Here is a 26,581-nt window from a genome sequence, read left to right as displayed (position 1 = left end):
AAAATATCTGCTAGTTAGTTGGGTTACACCCGTAAAAACAAATATACTGATGGCCTGGCTCACAATATCTGGATAATGGGTGGGAGAAAAGACATGCTGTCACCCTCATTATGTGTTATGTTTTAGACAGTGACAGAAAGTATTTTATCCCACATGTAGCCATTATCCAGAGATTGTGAAACATGCTCTTAATGTAAAGCTAAGGAGCAGTAACATAGTAGTTATCACAATGTAGGTATGTAGCTGTACACTGTACAGTATTTTTATATGGGCACTATAATGTTAAAGTCATAATCAGATCTTAAACTAACTCTTATATTTCTACTTACAATGCGAATACTTATAAGTATCTATTTAGTTCGACGGTCAATTTTTAACTGCAGTGAGCCCAAATAGTTTATGTGGCAGCAGTAAATCACAGAGCTGAACACAAACGACAATCTAATCACATTCTTATTAACATTGTTTAACTTAATGGAACTCAACTCAACAGTCATATAAAAATAGCAGCATTTTCAAAAACCTATCCCTTACACCTAAAAACAATAATAATTGAAGGGCTTTTACAAAAATCACTTAACAACTCTTTAGGGGGTTTTACTGGTCTTTATCTTAATTGATGACAATTTTAGTAGTATCAGCTGCCGCTTCACGGGTTCGATATCGACGTACATACGGAACGCGCATTATAAGACTTTATCAACGTTAGTCGATGACACATCCGCGAAGCGTCCGCAGAAACAAAAAGGAATTAGCTACGTCGTTTTGCCACCCATCCTCGTCACAACAAAGTTTACGCGTCAAACATGCGGAAGTCCTTCTCCTTGTCCCGGTGCGCTAGCGAGGACAGATGGAGGCGCATGGCCTGCATGGGCATGGGCTCCGTGCCGCACAGCTTGCACGGCAGCTCCTTGCTCGAGGAGAGGGGGGTCCTGGGGAGGAGGGGATACGTTAGTTATATAATCTGCTTTTAGTATGTACGTAAGGAGAGTTCTCGAGTGATGTATAAATGAAAGTGCACCCTAGGTAAGGATACATTAGTCATTTATAATCTCTGTCGTTACCGTTACTGAGATCCCGTAGCGTAATTCTTTCAGGGGACAGCCACTATGTATTTCGGAAGAAAATTAAGTGATCTCGTGATATATTGTAAGTCTTAACCTTGCACACGCCTCAACTATGCCTCGGTATGATTGCGGAATGAAGTTAGATGTATACGTACAACTACAAGATAGTACACAAGATAAGGGTACAATCTCACATAATTTACCTATCAAAAACTATACAAGAAATAAATATGGTCCTAAAATCGAGCCTTGAGGAACTCCATCTATTAACCCCCCCAACTACGTGCGACGTGATTGCGTCGCTCTGTACCTCATGACCAGGGTTGTGAGCTGGTCGTTCTCCTGCTTCATGAGGCGCACGGCGTCGGGCTCCAGCGCGCGCAGCTCGAGCGGCGCGTGCAGCGGGAACACCACAGCCACCGCCAACATGTCCGGTTGAGTGATCTCAAGTAACTCGTCTTCGGGAACTGAGTTCCAGTCCCATGCGTGAGCTACGGATTGACACTCGCGGTGCTTGCGACGCTTGCATAGCAGTCTGTGGAGAGATTGGAGGTGTGAGTGGGGATATAAGTGTAGATTATGAATTAATGGTCAACTCTATTCTTTCTAAGGGTTTAAGTGCCGGAGGTGTCACTATAGCTTATGAAAAACGAAGTTTTGGGAGCGTTCTAATATTCCCTCAAAATCTAAACTCTAAACTGTAAGTGAAAAACCGCCCAGTATCGTAATGTAAGCAGAAGTTGTCCGTTGATAGATGTTTGGGTATTTTACTGGAGGTTTCTAAACAGTTCGAGAAGTGAAAACTAAACAACGTTGGAAAGTCATGTCTAGCTGACCGCTGCACTGGCGCGTTTAGTTTTCACTTGCTGATTTATATTTTATATCTGAAGGGCTAGCACGGGGTGCATTCTATTCTATTCTATTCACGGGGTGCAATTAAGACGTGACAAAAGTTCTCCTCTCGCTCTTGAGGCCGCGCTCACTCGCTATGCAAAACTTTTGTCACGTGATACTTGCGCCCCGTGCTAGCCCTGCTCGTATACTGACTGCATGAGCTCCCGGCGGATGATGGCGGGCACCTGCGGGCGGAACTCGTCGTCGGCGCTGGGCGAGTCCTGCCCCGGCCCGCACAGCATCATGTAGTCCATCAGGTGGCGGATGTGGTTAATCTGGGGGGTAATGGAGGGAAGTTATTAAAATTGTTTACACTGAAGTGTTTGTCTGGTCACTATTGAAGACTTCAAGGTCCATTGTGTACATAGTTTTGAAGATCTAAGCCTATACTTAAATATAAAAAATGGTGATCAATTAACAGGATGTTGCAAAAGGGGTATACTAAACCGAAAGGGGGTGACTCTGGGAGTTATTCTGAACAATTTTTGATCCACGACTTTTGGGAATTCGTGAATACACTCAGAAGGAGAAAAGTCTGTTAGCGGGTGTACATCTAAAAACGAAACAACTGTCACCATGGCTCCGTACTAGAATGTACTAGCAGTGACAGCAGTACCTCGCCGATGTCGTCGACGCTGAGCTCGGCGTCCACGTCGACCAGCAGGTCGTGCTCGGGGAACAGGGGGGCGCCACTGTCCGTGCTGCCGAGCCCGCACAGCGCGCTCACGTACCGAGTGCCGGTGCTGTCTCGCCGCAGCTCCGTACTGGAATCATTATGTACTGATTAGATTGATTAGATAAGGTGCTGGTGAAAAAAAATGAGCAACCGAATGTACATTTTGAGAGACCATAACTTAAATGGTCAGTCAGCGACTGGCGCTAATCGGAGTACCTAATCCTTTCAGCACATTGTCAAATCCTAGTCTAGCTCTTGTGTATATCTCCGATACGCTAATAAGAAGATAATGATAATTATGAGTTTTAAACTTTGCTTAGCACGTTAGTAGCGCCATCTACACATAGCTAAGAATAAACTCAATGAAATTAGCTCTTCTGGATGCCAGGCTTACTCCGAGGTCCACCTTACAATGTAAATGCATCAGCACATTAATCATCACTTACGTAGGACAGAACAGCAGTGCAATAATAGCGGGCAGGCCGGGGATATTCGGCATGAGCGTAGTGTGACGAAGAGTCAGTTTGCCCGCAGACTCGTTGGTGCCCACCACGCCGGCGACTAGCAACCTGGGGGAAAATCGGTGGTTTTATATCAAGAAGATTCTTACATAATAGGCCTTGTACTAATGAAGCTGTATTATATTCCTGAGAGCTGTGTATAGGTTACTTTTTATGCCGAAAGTCTCACGGTAAATTCTCCTCTTGAAGTTTGGGCGGAAAGCTAGTGCTACATATTAGGTCCTTACATATGAAATTGGCGTTTTGTCGTACTGGCCACTTTGATCTCAAATATTACCTTTATGGTTAGGAATTCCAAATTCAAATTCATACAGCTATTTACTCATGCATTTGTGTTTCAAACCCCCTAATTCATTTGTTTTTTCTTCTTTTGTTTTTTTCTTTGTGTCACTCTGTTTACAAAATGGAAAACTTGAAATATCGCGTTATTTACGAGTATGAGTTCCACCGTGGCACCAGTGCTGCAGAAACGGCTCGAAGGATTAATGATGTGTATGGTGACGGTGTCGCAAAAGAAAACACAGTGCGTTTTTGGTTCCAACGTTTTCGTTCTGGAAATTTCGACCTGCAGAACAGGCCTCGTGGACGGCCGGAGACCAAAGTTGATAATGAAGAATTGAAGGCTATTGTGGAAGCGGATCCATCGCAAACCACGTCCGAGTTAGCTGCAGGCTCCGGTGTTAGTGATAAAACTATTCTAATCCACTTGAAGCAAATTGGGAAGGTGAAAAAGCTTGAAAGGTGGGTACCTCATGAATTGAGTGAAGCAAACCGACAAACGCGCGTCGACTGCTGCGTTACGTTACTCAACCGGCACAATAATGAAGGAATTTTAAATCGAATCATTACCTGTGATGAAAAGTGGATCCTCTACGATAATCGGAAGCGCTCATCGCAATGGCTGAACCCTGGCGAACCAGCCAAATCCTGCCCTAAGCGAAAATTGACTAAAAAAAAGTTGCTTGTAAGTGTTTGGTGGACTAGTGCCGGTGTCGTTCACTACAGCTTTCTTAAATCTGGCCAGACGATTACGGCAGATATCTATTGTCAGCAACTGCAAACCATGATGGAAAAGCTAGCTGCTAAACAACCGAGGCTGGTCAATCGCTCTAGGCCACTGCTGCTTCAGGACAACGCTAGACCACACACTGCACAACAGACGGCTACCAAATTAGAGGAGCTTCAATTAGAATGTCTTAGACATCCACCATACTCTCCGGACCTTGCTCCAACAGATAACCATTTTTTTCGCAATTTGGATAACTACTTGCAAGGAAAAAAAATCAACTCCGATGGGGCAGTCCAAACCGCCTTCAAAGATTTTATTGATTCCCGCCCGAATGGTTTTTTTAGTAAGGGGATCAATGAACTACCTATGAGATGGCAAAAGTGCATACATAACATAGCAATGGTACATACTTTGATTAATTTAATATGCTCAATCTCTTGAACGTAAAACTTTAATAACCTTTAGTAACTTTAGTAACCGACTTTAACAACTGACATTTAGACATCACTATGAGTATATTGTTAACAGGGGCAATCGGCTGTTAGGGTTTATTGTAAGATCTACTCGCAATTTTAGAAATCCTCATAGTCTCCTCTATTTGTATTATAGTTTAGTAAGAAGCATATTAGAGTACGCTTCACCTATATGGTCTCCTTGCTACATGGTCCACACCACAAATATTGAAAGAGTGCAAAAAAAGTGCCTCAGAATTTTAGCCTACAAACTGCATAGCACTCGATCACTTAACAGTTATAAAGCTAGGCTGGGCAAATTTAACGTAACTTCTCTTGAAACTCGTCGAACACAATGTGACCTTATGTACTTGCACAAGATTATCCATTCACGAATAGATTCACCAGCACTTTTATCGTCAATGAAAATTAATACTCAGTTTAGAACACGTAAGCCAAATTTGTTTCCACTTGAAGTCTTCAAAAATAATACTTCTTATTATAATCCTTTAGTAAGGATGCGTCTCACTTACAACACTTTATCCAATGAACATAACATAGATATATTTGACTCTAACCCATGTCGTTATCGACGTTCTATTCTAAATATCCTCAACGATCATCAATAAAAATATCTTTTTTTGTAATTTAAATTTAGGTCATATAATATGTAAAGAAAGAAAGAAAAGGATTTTATTTAGTGCTGCACAAATACACCGAAATACAATAAAACAATACAATTTAAATATAAAATTAATAACACAAAAAAAATGACATAAAAATAAAAACTAAACTAAATTCCTAAAAAATAAAAATAAAAAATAACTTGAATATTGGCCAGCCTGTGTAGATGGTGCATCAGCGCAGCGCCAAAAAGGCCCCGAGCTCAGCAATTGCTGCAAGTACAAAATGTACCTGCAGCGCTGATTTTCAGCAGGGACCCTTATATGTGACTCACGGAAACTACAATCGAGACTTTAACCTAATATATAATACATGTAATAAATAAATAAGAAACAGTCATTAAGTAACGAATACTATACATACCTACATAGACAAATAACATAATACAATACAAGTATAATAATACATAATACAATAAATACAATATAAGTCATATCATCATCAAGTGCTGAAATTTTAAAAAGATTTTTGCATATCCAGCAGGTAACCTTTAAGTTGGCACTTAAAGGTATTTATGTACCTACCATGTAGCCTTTTTAAAGGAGGGGGGAGGTCATTCCAGCACTTGGACGCCGCGTATCTGAAACTGCCTCGAAAGGCGGCTGATCGATGCGGTGGCACGGACAAGCGGACCTTATACTTGTATGAATTGAACGACCATTGCAGTTTTTCATACAAGTATTTTGGGGTCTCACGCTTGACCACTCCAAACAACAACGTAGCAAGGTGCAATCGTCTTCGTGCCGCCATTTTGAGCAGATTAGCGTTGTTCAGATATGGCGTCACGTGCGTCCTGGGGGGGATACGGAAGCAGAAGCGCGCACACGCATTCTGAACTCTCTGCACCAGCCGTTCAGATCTACCGAGGAGGCACCCACCGTAGACAACATCGCAGTAGTTCAGTCTGGACAACACCAGTGACTCACACAGTTTGATCCGCATTTCGACACTGAGGTAGTCCCGTATTCTGTACAGTACTTTGAGCCGGTAGAAACAGCTACCTACCACCCCTATAATATGGTCCTCGAATTTCAACTGTCCATCCATTAGTAAACCCAAGTTCCTAGCTTGAGCAACCCGCTCTATTGGCACATTACGTACCTGGATAGTATTAGCCGACAGTTGCTCAATCGTTCTCGTTCGCTGGAGACTTGTTCCGAAGACCAGGAACTTTGATTTACCTGGATTTAGCAGTAAGCAATTCTTTTCGGACCATTGCACAACCCTTTCCAGATCAGCATTTATCCTCCGCGTGGTCTCCAAAATATTTTGAGGATCACACGAAAGATAAAGCTGCAGGTCATCGGCATAGAGGTGATAGCCACAATGTTCCACCGACGATAAAATGTCAGCACTGTACAGAATAAATAAAAGTGGTCCCAATATTGAGCCCTGCGGGACTCCTCTGGTCAGCGGACGCGGTGTGGATAGTATAGTGCTGCCATCTGCCTTACGTAGACCTACAACCTGTGAGCGGTTTGATAGATAGCTACCAAACCACTGCACTGATGCCTCATCGATCCCATAGTACGTCATTTTAGATAATAGAAGGGACACATTCAAGCAGTCGAAGGCCCTGGAGAAGTCGAGGAGGACAAGTATTGTACTCCGACCTTTCTCCTGTTCCGCAAGCACATTGTCCACTACATCTAGCAGCGCTGTGGCTGTGCTGCGACCGCTGCGGAAGCCGGACTGCAAACTCGGAAGTATTCCCGCAGCCTCCAGGTACCGCGACAGCTGATCATGTACTACCCTTTCTATTATCTTCGACATACACGGCAGGATACTTACCGGTCTTAGGTCAGAGAGTTATATATATGTACTTATTACCTGTATTTTCCCTATAGAAAACGCCAATTTCATATGTAAGGACCTAATAAATTCAAAATGTAAAACGGTGTTAGCTGAAACGCAGCCTTTTCGGTGCTAGATAAAGTAAAATATAGAGCCTAGGTTTTCTATTGCACATTCTATTGATTGTTCCGTTGGTGTGTGGCGCTAAACACCAGTTAAAGTACATTATTGATTTATTCTCAACTAGCTGTTACCCCGCGCTTCGCTTTGCCTTAAAAAGTTTTCCCGTGGGAATTCCGGGATAAAAAGTAGCCTATGTTTTTTCTCAAGGTCTAGAACTCTAGACCATATCTGTACCAAATTTCATTCAAATCCGTTCAGTACTTTTGGCGTGAAAGAGTAACAGTCAGACAGACAGATAGACACAGTTACTTTCGCATTAATAATATTAGTTAGGATTAGGATAGTTAGGATGTTATAACATGAACCACTTGACATACCTTTCGTAGACCGCCTGTGGGTCGGTGTCCAGCAACACGGCGTTGACGGAGTTCCACTCGATGACCACCTGCTTGTCGCGGCTCGCGAACATCAGGTTGTGCACTGTAGACTCCAGTGGACTGTGGGACATCACATTATTTTACGATTAGATAGAGAGATAGAATATTCTTTATTTGTCCACACACAGAAAATAAATTACAAAACTTATATTTTGGGTGGAAGGGATATGATCAAATAGGGTCAAATGTAGGTATTGAATAAAATAACCATATTGATTGAGTGTCAGAGCTGGATAGTGTTATATGATGCTGACTACTAAACGCCTTGATACCAATATGGCCTCAAACACATAAAACACAGCCCGTAAACTATCCACAGCAGGACATGGGCCTCCTTTAATACTTGAGGGTTATTTCCATAATCTATATACTTGAGGGTTATTTCCATAATCTCTATTCTTGGCAGGCGGGTGGGAGATATCTCACAATATACAGATATCGAAGAATATTTATGTCATCTGAAAGACAGAAATTCCCTCACAACACTTTCTGTCAACTACCCTCACCTGAAGGGTCCCTTCAGAAGCACGTCGGCCACGCAGTCGCGGACGCTCGGCGGCGCCGCCTCCCGCAGCTCCTGGAACGCCAGCTCCACCTGCTGCCGGTTGTACGCGCGCTTCTGCGCCATGTTCAACTCCGTAGCTGTCTCGCGGAGGTCGTGGTTCAACTAGTCACTCTGGGATCTCCTAACTTGCACTCACGTTCACTATTCTACCTTTGCGAGCATCGAAGTAGAAAAAAAGGCGAAAGGAATATCTCTAACTAAAAAATGAGGCACAACAATGGCGGTGACATGAGCGTGTGCAACGTGATGGCGCGCGGCGGTCAGTCTTTTTAGTTAGCGAGATTCGTTCCGCCTTTTTTTCTACTTTGATGCTTGTGAGGTACAAAGTTTTTGTCAAGTATCCTCACCTGAAGGGTCCCTTCAGATGCACGTCGGCCACGCAGTCGCGGGGGCTCGGCGGCGCCGCCTCCCGCAGTTCCTGGAACGCCAGCTCCACCTGCTGCCGGTTGTACGCGCGCTTCTGCGCCATGTTCAACTCTGTGGCCGTCTCGCGGAGGTCGTGGTTCAACTGGCGGTGGAAACGGTAAAGAATTATGAAAATGAAAATGGTTATTTGCCTACCTGGTTTACAATTTATGTGTTCCTATGTTCAACTCCGTGGCCGTCTCGCGGAGGTCGTGGTTCAACTGGCGGGTGAAATGGTAAAGAATTATGAAAATGAAAACGTTTATTTGCCTACCTGGTTTACAATTTATGTGTTCCTGGCTCTCAAACTTTACCTGGTGGCATCTCATGATTAGTGTATTGAACTAGACGTAGGGTTTTAGAGAGTGCTTCAGTTGTTTGCAAGTACGCAAGCTAATCATTGTCAAATGTGATTTAGATAGGGTTTTTACGATACTGCTGAACGGATAGAAGTGATCACCAGTAGAAAGCACCAATAAGCAAACGTTATGGAATAGTTGACATAGTCCGTAGATTGTTAGACAAAGGCAGAGCACAGAGTGTTGTGGCGATCCTTGGTAAAGACCTATCTTTAGCAGTGGACACTGGATAGTATTTCCTAGATATTCTTGATGATAGTCCTCTGTACCTTGGACTCGTAGCTCTCCTCGCACGGCACCGCGTAGCCTCGCTCCACCAGCGCCTGGTTCACGTTGATCTGTCCGTTCTTGTACCGAGTGCTGACAGACAGATAGACAGACACACTGACAGACAGGGCGTGCTCTGTACCTTGGACTCGTAGCTCTCCTCGCACGGCACCGCGTAGCCTCGCTCCACCAGCGCCTGGTTCACGTTGATCTGTCCGTTCTTGGCCAGCAGCTCTATGGACACCACGCCGTGCGCCACAGAGTACACCTGGCAACATAGACATAGACATGCATTATTAACACTATCGCCATCAGTCAATACACACGAGATAGGTACCTCGTGTATCAAAATCATGTTAAGAGGGCGAAAATTAAGGGCAGTCGGGGTAATTATCAACCAGCATGGCCAGCGGCGAGCATATAGCGTTCAATAGTCTAATAATGGTGAATAAATGGCGGCCATCTTGCTTTTATGAATGAATTGTGACAGAGGATTCTTAGCGCGTTCTTGCCACAATAGGCTATTAATGGTATCGCGCGGTTTGGACACATTCCATCCGCGCCTTATCCTACACCTCCAGGGGATCCTAAAATGGCGATTCTTGCAGTAGGTACCCGACATTCTACGGCTTTTTAGCTACCAACCCATCTTGCCGAGCAGCGGTTTCATCTGCTATTAATAGCGTCGTTCGGTTTTGATATATTCCCTCGCGCCTTCTACACATCCAATGGATCCTAACAATGGCGATTCTCGCAATAGCTAACCAGCTACAAAAACCCACCTTGCCAAGTAGCGGCTTCCTCCTGGCGAGGTCATGGAAGAGGTCCCGGGCCTGCGCGGTCCACTGCGCGCGCGCCTCCAGCAGCGGCGAGGGTGCACCTCGGCCAGCACGCACTGCATGGCGAGCGGCAAGGCGAGCGTGGAGCCCGCCCTAGTCTAGTACTCATGTGTCTAGAAATGGCGGCCATCTTGCTTTTATGAATGAATTGTGCAGCGAGCGTAGAGCGGACCGTAGTCTAATACTCATGTGTCTAGAAATGGCCGCCATCTTGATTTTATGAATGGATTGTGAGAGAGGACGCATAGGGCGTTTTTGCCACAATAGGCTATTAATGGCGTCGCGCGGTTTTGACACATTCCACTCACGGATTCATCCACACCTCCAAAAGCTCATAAAAATAGCAATTCTTACCAAAATGGCGGCCATCTTGCTTTTATGAGAGAATGATTAGAGAGGATTCGTAGCACTTTCTTGCCGTAATAATAAGGTCGTGCAATTCCCTCGCGCCTCCTTCACCTTTCTACACCTCCAACGGATCCAAAAAATGGCGATTCTTGCAATAGCTAACCTTCTACCAGCTACTAAGACCCACCTTCCCGAGCAGCGGCTTCCTCCTAGCGAGGTCGTGGAAGAGGTCCCGGGCCTGCGCGGTCCACTGCGCGCGCGCCTCCAGCAGCGGCGAGGGCTGCACCTCGGCCAGCACGCACTGCATGGCCAGTGGAGGCAGCAAGCTGCACGCGCCTTTAGGCAGCTCCCGCAGCTCGGTGGAGTTGACACGCCCGTACATGCCGTAGTCCATGTAGAATACCTGGGGAGGAATGTTATATGATAAACAATAGAAGGCAGGATTCTATGCATCTCGGATTAGGACAACCGACGGCTGATACGCAGCTGTAGGCTTCAGCCGTGTAAAATACAAAATAAACTCTAATAAAAAAATTAAATCGCTAAGCAAATATCTGCTAACGCTAAGAAATTCAACGTTACAATAATTATAATTTATATTTATCTGCTGATCGACTGAGTCTTTCAGAATCTGCTTATGGGCATTAAAAATACCCATTGGACCACGAGCCCTAAAGGCCGACCAAAAACTGCTAATGGTCACCACACCATATAACCGTAACGTTTTTTCTTCTGTCAAGCAGCAGAACGCGAGCTTGCGAACGCCTTTGTGGCAGGTGGCCTTGCGTTATACTAGTTGTCAGAAGAAAGGAGGAGACCCCTTTACCTGTGACCTTAAATCGTACGAAACACATTTCATTTCACTTCCCAACTCACCCAAACCATACTATCCGGAAGCACCTTCATCACAGTGACCCTGTAATGCGTGCTAGCGCGCTTCTGATCGTGGTAGGGGGCCGCGTACACGCCGCCCGGCGCCACCTCTCCAGTGAAAGCGAGCAGCCGCTGCGAGTTCAGCTCGAGGGAAGTGGACGCGTCGTCGTATTGGACGTAGAGTGTCGTAGAGTCTAACGGTAACAGCTTATGGGAATTAAAAGCACCCATTGGACCACGCCGCCGACGCATAGCCAACAAAAAACTGCCACATCTTACAAACCATATCTCATTTCACTTGACCACTTACCCAAAGCATACTATCCGGCAGGATCTTCAGCTTATGGGCATTAAAAGTAACCGATGGACCACGAGCCCTAAATGCCGACAAAATATCGTACCAAACATATTTCTAACTCACCCAAACCATACTATCCGGCAGCACCTTCATCACAGTGACCCTGTAATGCGTGCTAGCGCGCTTCTGGTCGTGGTAGGGGGCCGCGTACACGCCGCCCGGCGCCACCTCTCCAGTAAAAGCGAGCAGCCGCTGCGAGTTCAGCTCGTGTAGCACGCACTGCACGTCGGACGATGTTGATGCGTCGTCGTACTGCACGTAGAATCGACCCACGTCTATGAACTGGAAGTGGGGGGTTGTTAGATTGATGTGGTTAAAAAGGTCATGTTAGGTGGTTTTTTGCTGTTGGAATTAGGGTAACGCTATAGTTATTTGCATTAAGTATATGACCGTAGACTGTCTTACAGTAATGAGGCGCCACCTAGTGGATAACTACGAGGCGCATATTAATGTGACAAGCAGCCTCTAAAAGTTTTTTTGTGTGGTATAAGATAAAGCAGACCATTCCACCTGGTATGAATAGCGTTCGTGGATAAATAGCTTTATAGTTTCGAGTATTTACATACATGGGCCAAGAAACGAATACTCTAAAGGTGCCCTCTCGAAGCGAGCGTCTGAAAAATTTCCTATGGAAATTGATATAAGTCTAGCTGCCACAGTTCATGACGCTGAGCTTAAACCTTAATGATTGACGTCCAAATAAATAATATATCATGTTATTTACGTGAGATATGGTGAGCGGGAAGTGCGTGTCGTCGATCTCGGGCAGCTTGGGCACGGCCAGGTCCTTGTCCAGCGCCATCTTGCTCAGCTGCAGCGCCGCCGCCAGCTCGTCCGCTTTCTCTTGTCTGTAACATTGTTTTGAAGTTTTATTCATGTAGTAAAGGGGAAATTGTATTGAAGAAAACTGAGTTGCCATGGTAAGGTTTATATGGAAATAGTTCTATCTAAAATCTAGCATCACATTGGCAAATGAGCACAACCTTATGTGGGAATTGAATTTTTCATGAAGCATAGCTCTTGATAGCCTGCAGTTAAACAAATAAACACATCTACATGCTTCGGTTAATACACAGGGGTATAATCGTGACAGTTGTGACATTGCGAAAAAGAGACGCTTAGCTACATTAAAGCGTAAGAGAGAAACGTTAAGCTGTACAGGTTTTTTTGTCCTTTTTGCTCTGGCGCCTGTTTACGTCAGTTTTGGCAGTTCTCTTTGCCAAACAATGAATACTATGACAAACAAAGGCTGACAGTTACAACCAGTGGCGGCTGGTGCCTCAGATACCCGGTGGTGCACTTTATGGGTTTAGTAATTTTTTGGAGAAAAATAGAAATATTACAATTAGAAGTAAAAAAATTATAAGTATATTTTACCTTATTTATTGACGCGAAATAGCTTCTCCGCCGAAACGAAAACAACACACGGAAAGCAAAATAAAGTCTCTCACATCCACATAACGATTTCTTTTTATTGAACATTTCACTTTAGAAAATTCAGGTAGGTACTTATAAGTTTAATTTTTTGTTTTGCACTAAAGGCCGAGGCGGCCCAGCAGATTTAATGTCCAGTCTATTTTGCAATGTCCTATTGCTTTTTATGAAGTCAATATTGTATTTTGCACTCATTTTCACTCACACACACATATACACACTCACGAAATCTTTACTACTTTCTTAGGTAATAAGACGGTCGAATGGCGTAGTGGTTAGTGGCCCTGACTGCTATGCCGAAGGTCCCGGGTTCGATTCCCGGCTGGGGCAGATATTTGTTTAAAGACAGATATTTGTACTCGGGTCTTGGGTGTTGATATTTATATTTAGTATCTATCTATCTATGTATTTGTGTAGATATATCAGCTGTCCGACACCCATAACACAGGTTCTGCCTAGCTTGGGGTCGGATGGCCGTGTGTGAGATGTCCCCACATATTTATTTATTTATTAATTAGCAAATTAATTACGTATTCGCGCGCGAAAAGTGAAACTGACAATGACATGACAATGACAAGTGCATCGTTCGTAGGTCACGCCACCGGTCAAGGCCGCCGCCCGCGCCTCCCGAGTCCCGTGGCGTCATTCGTATTATTTCGGCAATTTCCGGCGCGTGCGGCGCACGAAATTATCCTAGAACTGCATACAGTTTGTACTGAGCATCTTCCGTCTCACGCGCCGGGCGATTTCCATCCTGTTTCATACTACATGTAGGAGCTCGCTCCGTGCGACAATCCGAGCGCACGAGGCCGTTTTTGTTCAAGCAAAAATAAGATCTAATTCATTCGCAGTAGAAATCAAAATAGGCCAGCTCGATTTAATTTAACTAGTAACGATAATCAGATTTATGTCATTTCTGTTTAGGGTAGGTATTACGGTCGTTACATTGGTATTTTTTTGTGAAGTTTTTTTTTACACGTACCTAGTATGGTATAGGAAGAAGGAAGGTACATATTTAGAAGGTTTTTAAATGGTAGTGCGTTGCACGGGCGCACTTGAGGTGCAGCCGCCACTGGTTACAACAAAGAATTTCTAAAAGTTATTTATTGTTAATTTGCTAGTGGTTTGTGGATGTTTATTAAGTTTATTAGAATATTATCACCACTTAACGACTGTGAGACATGGGTGGGTATAGTTTGTTCGGTTGTACAGAGCATAGTGAACGAAAACACGATGGAACTATGGATGAGATATCTTTTCACATGTAAGTAGATAATATCAAGTTTTACAAGCTTACATTCACTACAGTACTATCTGTTGGCTTGATTTTAATATAAAACGATACCAATTTTAATACTGTAAGGTCTTTTAGTATCAATTTTAAGTAAAAATTACGAGGTACCATATAATAACAAATCTCATGGTGTTGCCAGTTATTGAAAATTTATTTTACCCAGAAACAATATAATATTATGTAAAGAAAATACTAGAAATTGTAACTAAGTTTATAATATAAGAATTCGATGCTGCTGGCCATAATTGATATGGGTAGAAGATGAATAACTTAGATTCTGGGAATTCTAATTGAATAAATGTGTGATTTCTTCTGTATATGCATATTAAGTTTATTGTATAGCTATAAAATACTTAGGTGTTTCCTTTAAAAATAACCTCCATCACATATTTGGCCCACAATCATAATGCTCATACTCACCCATTTATCTCTGCTTCATAGGTTTCCGACAGGAGAAAAAACATTAAGAAAATGGATAAACGCTACCAGACCTACAAATTGGGAACCAAAGAATCATACAAAAATTGTGTTCGGCACATTTTGAAGAGGGTTGTTTCGCTCGGATCAATCAATCATACAATCCACTCAGTTTGTGTACAATAAATAATTATATTTAAAACAAATATAAATAAAGTATTATGTAAGAAAAATCAGCCTTTGTGTGTTTTTCCTATCAACCAACGATATGTCAAGTATTATTTTTTATAATAATCGTAAGATAAAATTCCCCATAATTAGGTTTTTTTTATTTTGTAGAAACATCTATGATTTGAGTGAGAAGGAGAATTCAGAACACGGCCATTTCTTCTCTAGACAAATATATACTCTAAGGGTTAATAGAACCTCAATAAATGGCCACAGACAAACAAGCATAAACTTGTCTTTGTCAAAGATGAACATTTAAATACAGTGCCACAAACTTATCTGTTCCGGTGAGAGCGAACTAAATTGGTCCATACCTCATTACTTACTAAATGAATTTCATATTGACATAGATTATATGGACCAATGGACAACATTTCAAAAAACTAAAGCTGCTATAAATCGAAAACCATTTCGAGATTTAGCTCTAAAGGCCACAAAAAAAATGTTTTTGTCTTTTTTGGATGTATCATTTTCGAGAAAATCATAAAATAGTAAAAAAGTGCTGATGACGTCATGCATCAGGTGCGATGCATTTTGATGATCAAAGCCTATAGATTTAAAAACAAAGTAACTGTCACTTTCATTTTTGATTGACGTTGACGTTTTATCGTGACGTTGTTGTTTATTTGGGTTATTTTCATTAATTCTGTTCTGACACTTTCTGACTATTTTTTTTATTTATTATTAAGAGATGACCTCTATATAATATGTCCCAGAGCATGCCACCGCCTACACAGCTGAAAAAATGCTTCTGCTTATTTTTTTACATGATAAGTACCTACTTTCCATCATCAGAAATATCAAGGTTATTTGAAAATGACCCATTTGTTGGTTGGCATGTAAACAAAGTTTAAATGTCACTTGTCATTGTCATTTATGTTTTTTTTCGAGACTCAGGCAATAGACAAAAATAAAAATTGAGCCTAATATGTGAAGTCACTTCCGGTTTTAAAATAATTAACTTTAAAGTTAAAAATAACATGCAAAAATTTATGTATATACAAAATAAAAAAATACGGGTCCACTAATTTTCTATAAACTTTCCGAATAACTAATAAAAATATAGGGTAAAGAAAATGAAATGTTGTCCATTTAGTTCGCTCTCACCGGAACAGATAAGTTTGTGGCACTATACATGGAGGATTTTAGTCAAGACACCAGACTAAGAATTCCACATAGTATGTTGAGCTATGTATAAACTTACGGCAGTAAAGCGAGGCGGATGTCCATCTTGAGCTGGCGAGCTTTGATAGCTTTGTACACTGGGAGCACCACTTTGCCAGGGATATTTGGATTCTACAAAAAATAAGAAATTAATATTCATGACAAGTTCATAAAAATAAAATTTCTTTGTGCTATAACATCGATAGGTAGTTCGTCTTTGCTTACGTGTTTGTTATTGCCGCGATTTCCTGTCGAACCGTCGTCGTCAAACGACAGGTATACTTTCCTGCGGACAATAATATAATGTTAATTAATACTACATAAAAACGACCTCATCATGGATTAGTGCAGAGGTTGCAACTAGAAAAAAACACATTTACACATTGATTGTGCCAAGCAGAAGTATATTGATTGATTGATAAGTCTTATCAGTGGTGCAGCTATAGAGGGATATTTCAAAAGTGATATAGTATAAAGCCTAAAGAGTGTGTGGTATAATAAGATAAATCTTACTACAGCAAAACCCACTCACGCGCTGTTCCTGTCAAACGTGACAGTTTCTATTGCGAATCAATTTTTTTCGCAAATTTTCAAAAATCGTTTCGTACCACCCTTTTTTTAACACCTGTCCCCACTGCACCGGTCGTTTATCGACGTAGATATCGACTAAATTGCGATTCGCCATAAATACGGCGCTGTGATTCGTGAAACGCTTTAAACGAGTTTATCTACTTTCAACATCAATAACGGACCCGTGACGCAAAATTTCACTGCCAAATTCAATAACCACTTACGCGCTATTCTTATCGAACGTAACCCGGGGTTCGTCGCTGGTAAGTTGCTGCACGATCTTCCTAATAGAGGAGGCGTAGACCTCGCCGGGCTGCGTCGCCGGGAAGTCCTTCAGGTATACGGTAGTACGTGGGTTGAGGCCTCCCAGGGTCTTGACCGCGTCGCGCTCGCGTTGTTCGTCCCCGCCCACTTGTATGAAGTAGTGCGGGTAGAACGCGCCGGCGATTAGGACCTGGGGAGAGAGAGTTTTAGTGTATTCGTCATCAGTGAGAATGGTCCACTGATGGACTCAGGACTTGAACACAAAGCTGCGAGTGATTTGGCATCACTAAAACGTATCCGGCACACTCTTCCAAAGGCGAGCGTGGCGTTGCGCGTTATGCGAACCAGCGTCTTTCCCATCGCTGTTTATACGGGCCCATAGACTCTTTTATATGAATTTCAATAATATTTAGCTACGTCTACCCATATTGGTACTACCAATTTGGTAGTCTTATTACTCTGATGTATAGCATAAACAAAGTCATGGTCCGAGGCTAGTTACAGTTGTGACCACCGAAAGATGCCACATAAAAGCTTAATTTATTTAACTCATAACTAAACAGCTCTTCCCGTACTAACCTTAAGCACCAACGGCAGTTCGCTCTTGCTCCACGGACTCTGTCCCGCCTCGATCCCCTCCCTACTCAGCCGCAGCTTCAGCTCCCGCACCAGGTCATCCAGCTCGCGTAGAGCCCGCACCTGCACGTAGAACGACCTGGCCCAGGACCTCTCGTCCGAGCCGTTGCGGTGCTTGAAGTGCTGTTGTTTGCGCAGGTGGGTCCATACCTGGGGGGGAAAATGGGAAATGACTGAGTTGACTGTGTATAGATTGTATTTTATGTGTTTCTAAGGTGGATCCGAATTTAAATGGCATGATGCGCACGACTGTATTCACAGAGTATGGTATATAGTATAATTACATCATCATCATCACGACCCATTACGTCCCCACTGCTGGGGCACGGGTCTCCTTCCAATGAAGGAAGGGTTTAGGCCTAGTCCACCACGCTGGCCAAGTGCGGGTTGGTGGACATCACATCTATAATTACATCGTTATGTATTAAATTTGAATGCATTCTTAGACGAGAAATGATTATGGTTGTAATCGGCAGTGGATAAGTGGGTAGAGTCTTTAATGTGCCTATTATAGACCAGTAATTTGTTTTTATGGTAACACTGGCGAAAAGTGGGTGCAGCAATGCACCTCTGCCTACCCCGCAAGGGAGTACATCAGTACAAGGCGTGAGTGTTTGTTTTTTGTTTTTAATTTGTTTTTATCTGGCTATATCAAAGCTAAAATGAGATTGCTATTACCGAAAAAGGCTGGCTATACATTAAAATTAGTCAGCCACTTACTTTGTAAACATTGAGGAACGCAATGCAGTCGCTGGTAGACCCGTCCGCCCAGGTCAACTTGGAGTTGTAGGCGTCGAGGCGCTCACGGAACGGACTGCTGAAGATATTCTTCACCGACATGGCCGCAGCTGTTGAAACAAATATTTCGATAATTGGATTCAATGATCATAGAAACACGTGGCTGTTCTACAAAACAAAATAAATAGGGTGAATTAAATCTGCAAGCAAAAGTGACGATGAACAGGTATATATCTGCGGAAGATACGATAAACGTTGAGGTATATCCGTTTCATTCCCTTATAGAATAAAAAAATGCTAATTACCGTATTTTGGGTTAGAAGAGATTATAATTTTTTGATGATAAAACGCGATCGGATTACGCGCTCCAAGGAATTTTCTAAGTTAAATGCGGTCGATTTGATTGGATCGCATTGGATCGTCTGGTGTGGACCCGGCTTATCAAGTAGCTACATCCTTTCACCCCGCTCACCCATGATAACAGTGTCCTCCAGACAGCCGAAGATGTGTCCCAACATAATGAGCTCGCACGTCGAGCGCCAGCTTGGCCATGACCCGGCCCAGGTACGTGATGTCCCCGTCTGCTACACTCAGTGAGCAATTGAGTCATTCATGTCATTCAATTAAACATAATAGACTTGTAAATCCTATCTTCCTAACTAATATTATAAAAGCGTCTGTTAATCTTTCACGCTAAAACTACTGAACGGATTTCAATGAAATTTGGTATACAGATGGTCTAGACTCTGAGAAAGAATATAGGCTACTTTTTATCACGGAATTCCCACGGGCAAACTTTTTAAGGCGAAGCGAAGCTCGCAGGAACAGCAACTCAAAAATAATAGTCTTGCCTTCTAAATAACTTGCACGTAAGATGTTTGGGTTGGTTCACTGTTTTATCCGCATCTTCTACTGTCACCCCGCTCACCCATGATAACAGTGTCCTCCAAGCATCCGAAGATGTGTCCCAGCATGATGAGCTTGGACACGCGCACGTCCAGCGGCAGCTTGGCCATGACCCGGCCCAGGTACGTGATGTCACCGTCTGCTACACTCAGCTCGCCGTCTAGCGTCTTCTTGAGCGCTCCCACCTGGTTGTAAGAGGATAGATATAAGTTACAATGAGGTTGTGATCACAATAAACGAACTGTTTGTCGCCGACAGGACCTCCGTGATCTGTCCGTTTGCAAAAAGTATTTGGCACCGCTTTATTTCGACCATAGACAAGCAAAAAATATGATGCCGAGCCCACTGACTATCTTAGTAAGGTATCCGGTAGTGGTTTCATTAGGAAGGACGAGAATGAAGTGTTATGGCGCTCATTGGGAGAGACAGTCCAGCATCTGATGATGAAGCTATATTTCAATCACGGTGGATATAATCTCGTGAGGTAAATTAACATTATTTATACATTTATGTAGTGTACTACAAAACTCAATACGGTATGTGGAATGAGTACCTCCTTGAGCACGTGGCTCGGCGGGCCCATGTCCAGCATCTTGTATCAACATGTATCAACTACACACTGTTACATACGGCATAGCTACCTCCTTGAGCACGAGCGTGGTGCGGTGTATGTGCGCCATGTCGGGCGGGTCCATGGCCAGCGCCAGCACGTGGCTGGGCGGGCCCATGTCCAGCATCTTGGCCAGCAGCACGAGCCGCTCCAGCGGGCAGCGCTGGATCTCGGGCGCACACTCTTGTGGGAGGGTCTCCTGTGGATGCGAACATTTGGTTATTTATGAGACATTTTTGTGTCCCAGTCAAAGTCAAAAGTCAATTTTGACAAACTACTCTCCGTTCGGATAAGGGGCTCTTTCTGTCATTTATAGATTTTCTATTAATTCACGGGTTTCAACCACATGAAACACATATTTGCTAAAATGTTACTGTAAATCTTCATCCAACTTGTGTGAAGGGGCACTTAGAATGCACACAGATCCACGGACTGGTCTACTCACATAGAACTTGTCGGTGACGAGTCTGTAGACGCGTCCGTCGTCCCGCCCGCTGCTCGCAGTTGTTCTTGACTACGCCTCATGTCACACAGATCCACGGACTAGTCTACTCACATAGAACTTGTCGGTGACGAGTCGGTAGACGCGTCCGTCGCGCACGCGGCCCGCGCGCCCTGCCCGCTGCTCGCAGTTGTTCTTGGCCGCCCAGTGCAGCTGCAGCGACGTGAAGTTGGTCTGCTCGTCCGCCACCAGGATCTTCATGAGGCAGAAGTCGATCACTGGGAAAGCACGGAGAAATTGTTTGTCGGAATATTTTTTATCAAAATAAATAATAATAATATGCTCACGACTGTAATCCCAGAAGGGGTAGTCAGAAGTGACTCGCAAGATACCCTTATGCTGTACTTTTAAACTCACGGGATATATCACGAGGCGTATCGCCGTTTTTGAATGAGTTCAATGCACTTAGGGTTTACATCTAGAATCTAGAAGATCTAGTTAAAATATACGCACATGATCCAGCATTCTTTCTGACCAAATGAGATTTTTGAAAGCCAACAATGACGCTTTATAAAATGATTAGAAACACTTACCATACTTGATATCGGGCACAGTGATAGAGCTCTCAGCCAGGTTAGTGGACAGTATGATCTTGCGGTGTCCGGGCGGCGCTCGCTGGAACACCCGCACCTGTTCATCCGCAGTGATGGTGGAGTGAAGAGGCAGCACCCACCACTTGTACTTGGCACACTCCTCGTCGCACACTTGCGCTCTGGAATGGGGGTGAGGGTTGCAGTGCGGCCAGTGAGAATGCGTTTTATAGTAGTCTAATATTCATATCAAGAGAAAAATAATCTTGCCAATCAGTTTATCACCGAGTTTATGTGGTCCAGGCCCTGTAGCACGGGGTGCTATTAAGACGTGACAAAATTTCATATATAGAACACATGGAAGGACTTTAAAAATGTATGGCAAACCTAAAGATTCATAATTTATTATACTTTTTCAACATAACATTTTACAAAAAAATACATTTATTTATTTATTGTCAAGATTATGAGTCTACCACTAGTCTAGGAAAAAAATATACCTCGTTTTCGGATTGGTCAAGATTTCATAGAGATCTTCAATCTCATTGATTCCGGGTAGGAAGATCAGCACCGAGGGGATGTCAGCGTCGCACTCGGAGTAGTTGTCCTCCTGCTTGTCAATCTGTTCAAACGCATTGACCAGTTTGATCACCAACTTGTACATGTCTGGCTCTATGGTTGGTTCGTCTTTTTTGGGCATTGCTTTCTGGACCAGCTGAAACATTTTAATAAAAAAACGATATATAAATTTTCTTGAAGTTAATGAATATATACGAAATAAGTAGTGTAAATAAGTCTTCACAATCAATAAAAAATCATGTGAAAAGGAACAAGGACTTCAATGTGAATAAAAAATCAAGTTTGACTCTTTTATTTGTAAGTTCCTAAACAACTATATTGAATTATCCCTAGATTTATTTTTTTATTTTATTTATTTATTTATAATACAATACATTTATTGATTAGCAATATAAAAATGCTATTAAACCAGATAGGTTTGTCTTGACACTTGAATCTATCTGTATTATATGTAGAATCGTCATAATAATATATGTTAATGTTTTAGTTCATGTGTCAACAGATGTCACTATCCCTTACCGTACATCGCGGTATTAAGATTTCTTCGGTATTAATGACTTTGTGGTTTATATGATTAAACGTTACTTCTGCCAGCAAATAGTGGTTTGATTTGGACTTGTTCATGGTCCTTCGAACCGGATTGCGGAATCAGAAAGTCAAATTTTGGTCCGACGCAAGTATCGGGGAACAAGGAATCCCCGAAGGTGCTTCGGGTGGTTGGCCAGAGCGTCAGCTAGCGAGAGCAGCCAGTGCAGCGCGGGCAGCTCCAGCATCGGCAGAGCTCCTGGGTGCACCGTGGCGGATGACAGCAGTGGCGCCGCGAGCTGCGTCACCCCATCTGCCACGCAGCGGCAACAGGACGAGCAAGGGAGTGGATCACACACTGAAGCCGGTAATCTAAGTGAACTAACTGTGAGTACATTTTGACAGTATCAGTTGAGTAAACCCTCCCCCCCAAGTGTCAGTGTCATTCTCAGAATAATTATTGAAGTGTCAGTGTCAGTCAAGTGTCAGTATTTCAGTATGGACATTAAGAAAAAAGGATAATTTGTCTTTGGTTCTGTAACGTTCTTACCAGTTCTTTCTCTCATAGACAGTAGTTAGAATAATTATTAAAATTTAGTTAGAACTTAGAATAATTTAACAAATATTGGTCAGACGGGGAACCTATGCCCGATTTTGGTTCTGTGAGAGACCAATCAAAAACTTGTAAAATTTTCAAAATTGTCTTTGGACTTAGCAAATTTCAACCATTATTCTACTTCTGTCAAAATGTCGTCTTCTATTAAAAGTCAACTTGGCTCAATTTCCAACATTGTTAAAGCGTATGAAAACTACAAAAAGGCACCAAAAGACCGTTTAGCCAAGGAATCATATTTACAAACCAGACTAGAGGCGTTAGAGGCTCAATTCAAAATTGTTACTGATAATCATACAAAGATACTGTCTGAAGCATCCGATGAAATAATGGAAAACCACGAATATTTCTCAAGCAACATGTACTCGGAGGTCGAGGAAACGTACATCATGTACAAGTCAGACCTAAAGGAAGCTCTATCCCTCGTCGTGTCTGTTGCATCGGATGCTTCTGAACAGATAAACAAACAAGCAACTACCAAGGGGGAATCTCATGTTCACTTGCCCAAACTTTCAATTCCGGTGTTTTCTGGCAAATATTTAGAATGGATAACATTTAGAGAATTATTCTTATCATTGGTCCACAACAACGATGCATTAGACAATGTGCAAAAAATGCATTATTTAAAGGCGCACCTCTCTGGGGAAGCTGAGCAGCTCTTACGGCATGTACCAATCACAGCTACAACTTACCACGAGGCCTGGGTGACTTTAAATAATAGGTACAATAACAAGAAGTACTTGGTCAATTGTCTAATGCACCGCTTTATGGATCAACCTACCATTGTAAATGAAACAGCTGGTGCAATCAAAAATGTGCTAGATTTAGTGAATGACACTTTGAACGGTTTGAGGAATCTAGGTGTACAAACAGAGTCTTGGGATGTGTTCATCATTCACGTGGTTTGCTCAAGGTTGGACTCTGAATTCCGAAAAAGTTGGGAAGTTAAAATAAGTACCTCGAACGAACTGCCAACCTTGAACGAATTAATGCAGTATCTAGAAGCTCGATACAGATCCCTTGAATACTTAGATACCGAACAAAAGCCAACACATTTACATTTAATGCACGCAACTGCCACCAGTGTCCATGCAGGAGCCATAGGGTGTGCCTACTGCAAAAAACGTGGCCACAAAATCATCCACTGCAAGGAATTCTGTAAGTTACAATATGAAGCACGACATAAGTTTGTTATAACCAACAGGCTATGCTATAATTGCATAGGCCGTAATCACTCTGCCAATAGCTGCCGCTCCATCAACACATGCCGCATCTGTTATCATCATCACCACTCATTGCTTCATCCGACGCCAGCTTCGGGGTCGCATGTGGGTGGATCCAAATCATCACTGGCCGTAGAAGTCAAGGCAACAGGTGCCAATGCCAAAGCAGCATCGGATAACCCTGGATTATTTCCATCGAATACAGTCCACCGTTCACATCAAATTGCTTCACCATCACATACAGTCCACTGTTCCAATCATATCAACAGCATGCATACAAAAATAACATCAGGTGACAACGGTAAGCAAAATACTGAAGGCGGCCACAAATTGAGAATCGACAAGGCCAACACACATTCAGCTTGGTCACGTCACTCAAGTCATTGGTCATCATTCAAAAGAAGTCGAATATCAAAACGTTCGAAAAATAGGAAATCATTCAGCACACAGTCCCACGCTCACGACCCATCCATCAATCACTCATCTGCATGTCCTACCGATCCATTCAGTAACAGCTCTGAAGTCCAGTCCAGTTGGAGACGAACTTGGATTTCTAATAATCACCATCATCCCCAGGTCGGTAGTTATTAGGTAGATTGATTACGCAAATTTTCAAAAAAAATGGGTCGTATTTCGTGATAATAAGTTGTATTGCAAATTAACTATGTTAAAATTTTATCTTATCTGTCATCAACTGTTATCGTTCATCATTTAATATAGTATTATGTTGTATGTATTCATGTCTTTTGCAAATTCTTCATAAAACCGAGTACCAATCTGTCTCAACCAAAGCATGTATTTTCTACTAAATAGTTTTAAGATCGCGCAAGGTGCATACCAATGCAATTTTTATCAACCTTTTGTTTCTATCAATGCATCTTGTGACACCCCCTTGACCTCATGGTGGGTGGTAGTTAAGAACTATATGTTCTTGGTGGGCGGTATGTAGAATCGTCATAATAATATATGTTAATGTTTTAGTTCATGTGTCAACAGATGTCACTATCCCTTACCGTACATCGCGGTATTAAGATTTCTTCGGTATTAATGACTTTGTGGTTTATATGATTAAACGTTACTTCTGCCAGCAAATAGTGGTTTGATTTGGACTTGTTCTAAGTAAATAATTCAACAGTTAAACACATACCGATCCAAACTTGTGCAAGTGATTCAGGTAGAATGTCTTCACTGTAAACATAGTGTGCTTCTTCTCAATCTTGATACAAGAAGACGGCTCCAGCCCTGTCGGCGTTGGAATCAAGAAGTAGCTGGCAAAGGCCAGGTAGTTGAATGTAGCCGACATGAGTATGACCTTCACTCCCGGGGAGACGGTGTAGAGGAGCCTCTTCACCACTAGCAGCAAGAAGTCCATCTCTTGGCCTCTCTCATGCACTTCATCAAGGATGATGTGAGTGTATTCGTTCAAAGTTTTTGAAGCCACTGTAATGTTCAAATGATGATAAGATTACTGTGATACATTGTATGTAATTTGATCTGAACAGATCTCTTTGTAAAATGTTTTTTACCTAATTTCTGCAGCAGGATACCAGTGGTTACATAATTGATACATGTATCAGTGGTAGTTCGGTTCTCTAGACCAACCTGAAATTAAGTATATGTATTATTGTTAACTTCTTCTTTCATGAGAATAATTATATTTCTTGGGGTTTTTGTGATACAAATAAAAGAAATAGGTTTTATTATATAAATTAATTAAGTTAACCTTAAAATATACTTACTTGGAATCCCACAGGCCCTCCCACATCCCATCCTCTTTCCTGGGCAACTCTCTTAGCAATGGATATAGCAGCTATCCTTCTTGGCTGAGTGACAATGATCTTGCAATGCTTGCGTCGAGCATAGCAGTCATCCAGAATCCATTGAGGCACTTGGGTTGTCTTACCACAACCTGTTGGGCCCTCTATGATCACCACGGGTTGCCCATGAATACGGTCTAATATCTGTAGTAAAGTTTGATTGTATGAATTAAATGTTGGAAGGACATTTAGACATGGCTTACAGTTAACAGTTTAACAAACATTTTTTTTAGACTAAGCTACTATTACAAACTTGCCTGTTGCTTGAAGTCATGGATGGGCAAGTGGTTCGTGTCTTCCTTGACTTGGAAAGAGTACTTCTTGTAGACCTCAGTCATGGCTTCCTCGGTGAGCTCACCAATGTTGGACTGTGATGCACCAAAACTAGACAGGCGCTCCAGGGACTCCAGTCCGTGGGACATACTCTCCCAATTGCCTCTTTCTGTTTCATTCTACGGATAAAATAAAAGAGTAAAGAATTGATAGAGAAAAATGAAAAGAGACAGAATAGTATATATAGGAGAATTTTACCCGTAAATAGGTTTGAATTTCATTTTCCTTGATTTCCCGGGCGTAGTCGGTGCCGCTCAAGAGTACGGTGCGTCGATGCTCCTGTCTGCGGTTCAGATCATCAGTATTGTCTTCTTCCGTCAAGCGAATACCACATGTTTGTGGACCTCGAAGTTTTATCACCTTTCTGCCAGGGTTGTTGTAAAATGCTCGCAGTTCGTCCATTTTAACTCGCTGCTGAATTGCAGAAGGTTAGTTACGCAGAAGATATTTAATAAAGTAAAGTCGTTACTTGTAGCCGGTTGTTTTCATTTTCATATCGTCAACAAAAAAATCGCCATATCAACAGA

The 26,581-nt window shown here is 42.6% G+C and overlaps 1 protein-coding gene across 1 annotated transcript; it reads right to left on the bottom strand.

Moving 5' to 3' along the window:
- Positions 1 to 753: 753 nt before the first annotated feature.
- Positions 754 to 26,581, bottom strand: LOC105382401 (probable ATP-dependent RNA helicase spindle-E). Its single transcript, XM_048630205.1, has 26 exons — positions 26,253 to 26,581; positions 25,979 to 26,173; positions 25,644 to 25,865; positions 25,431 to 25,506; positions 25,052 to 25,344; positions 21,465 to 21,679; positions 20,968 to 21,146; positions 20,489 to 20,652; positions 19,964 to 20,131; positions 19,345 to 19,507; positions 18,399 to 18,526; positions 17,622 to 17,828; positions 17,003 to 17,232; positions 16,434 to 16,494; positions 16,249 to 16,340; positions 12,396 to 12,519; positions 11,735 to 11,953; positions 10,628 to 10,843; positions 9,396 to 9,521; positions 8,164 to 8,324; positions 7,598 to 7,717; positions 3,084 to 3,206; positions 2,578 to 2,725; positions 2,115 to 2,236; positions 1,378 to 1,602; positions 754 to 932 (listed from the first exon to the last, which is right to left on the bottom strand). Exons 1-26 carry the CDS (start codon positions 26,454 to 26,456, stop codon positions 794 to 796), a joined length of 4,320 nt encoding a protein of 1,439 aa, XP_048486162.1. The 5' UTR covers positions 26,457 to 26,581; the 3' UTR covers positions 754 to 793.

This window comes from Plutella xylostella, chromosome 25 (assembly GCF_932276165.1).
Source record: "Plutella xylostella chromosome 25, ilPluXylo3.1, whole genome shotgun sequence".
NCBI lineage: Eukaryota > Metazoa > Arthropoda > Insecta > Lepidoptera > Plutellidae > Plutella > Plutella xylostella.
This window is presented reverse-complemented; position numbering and strand designations above follow the sequence as displayed.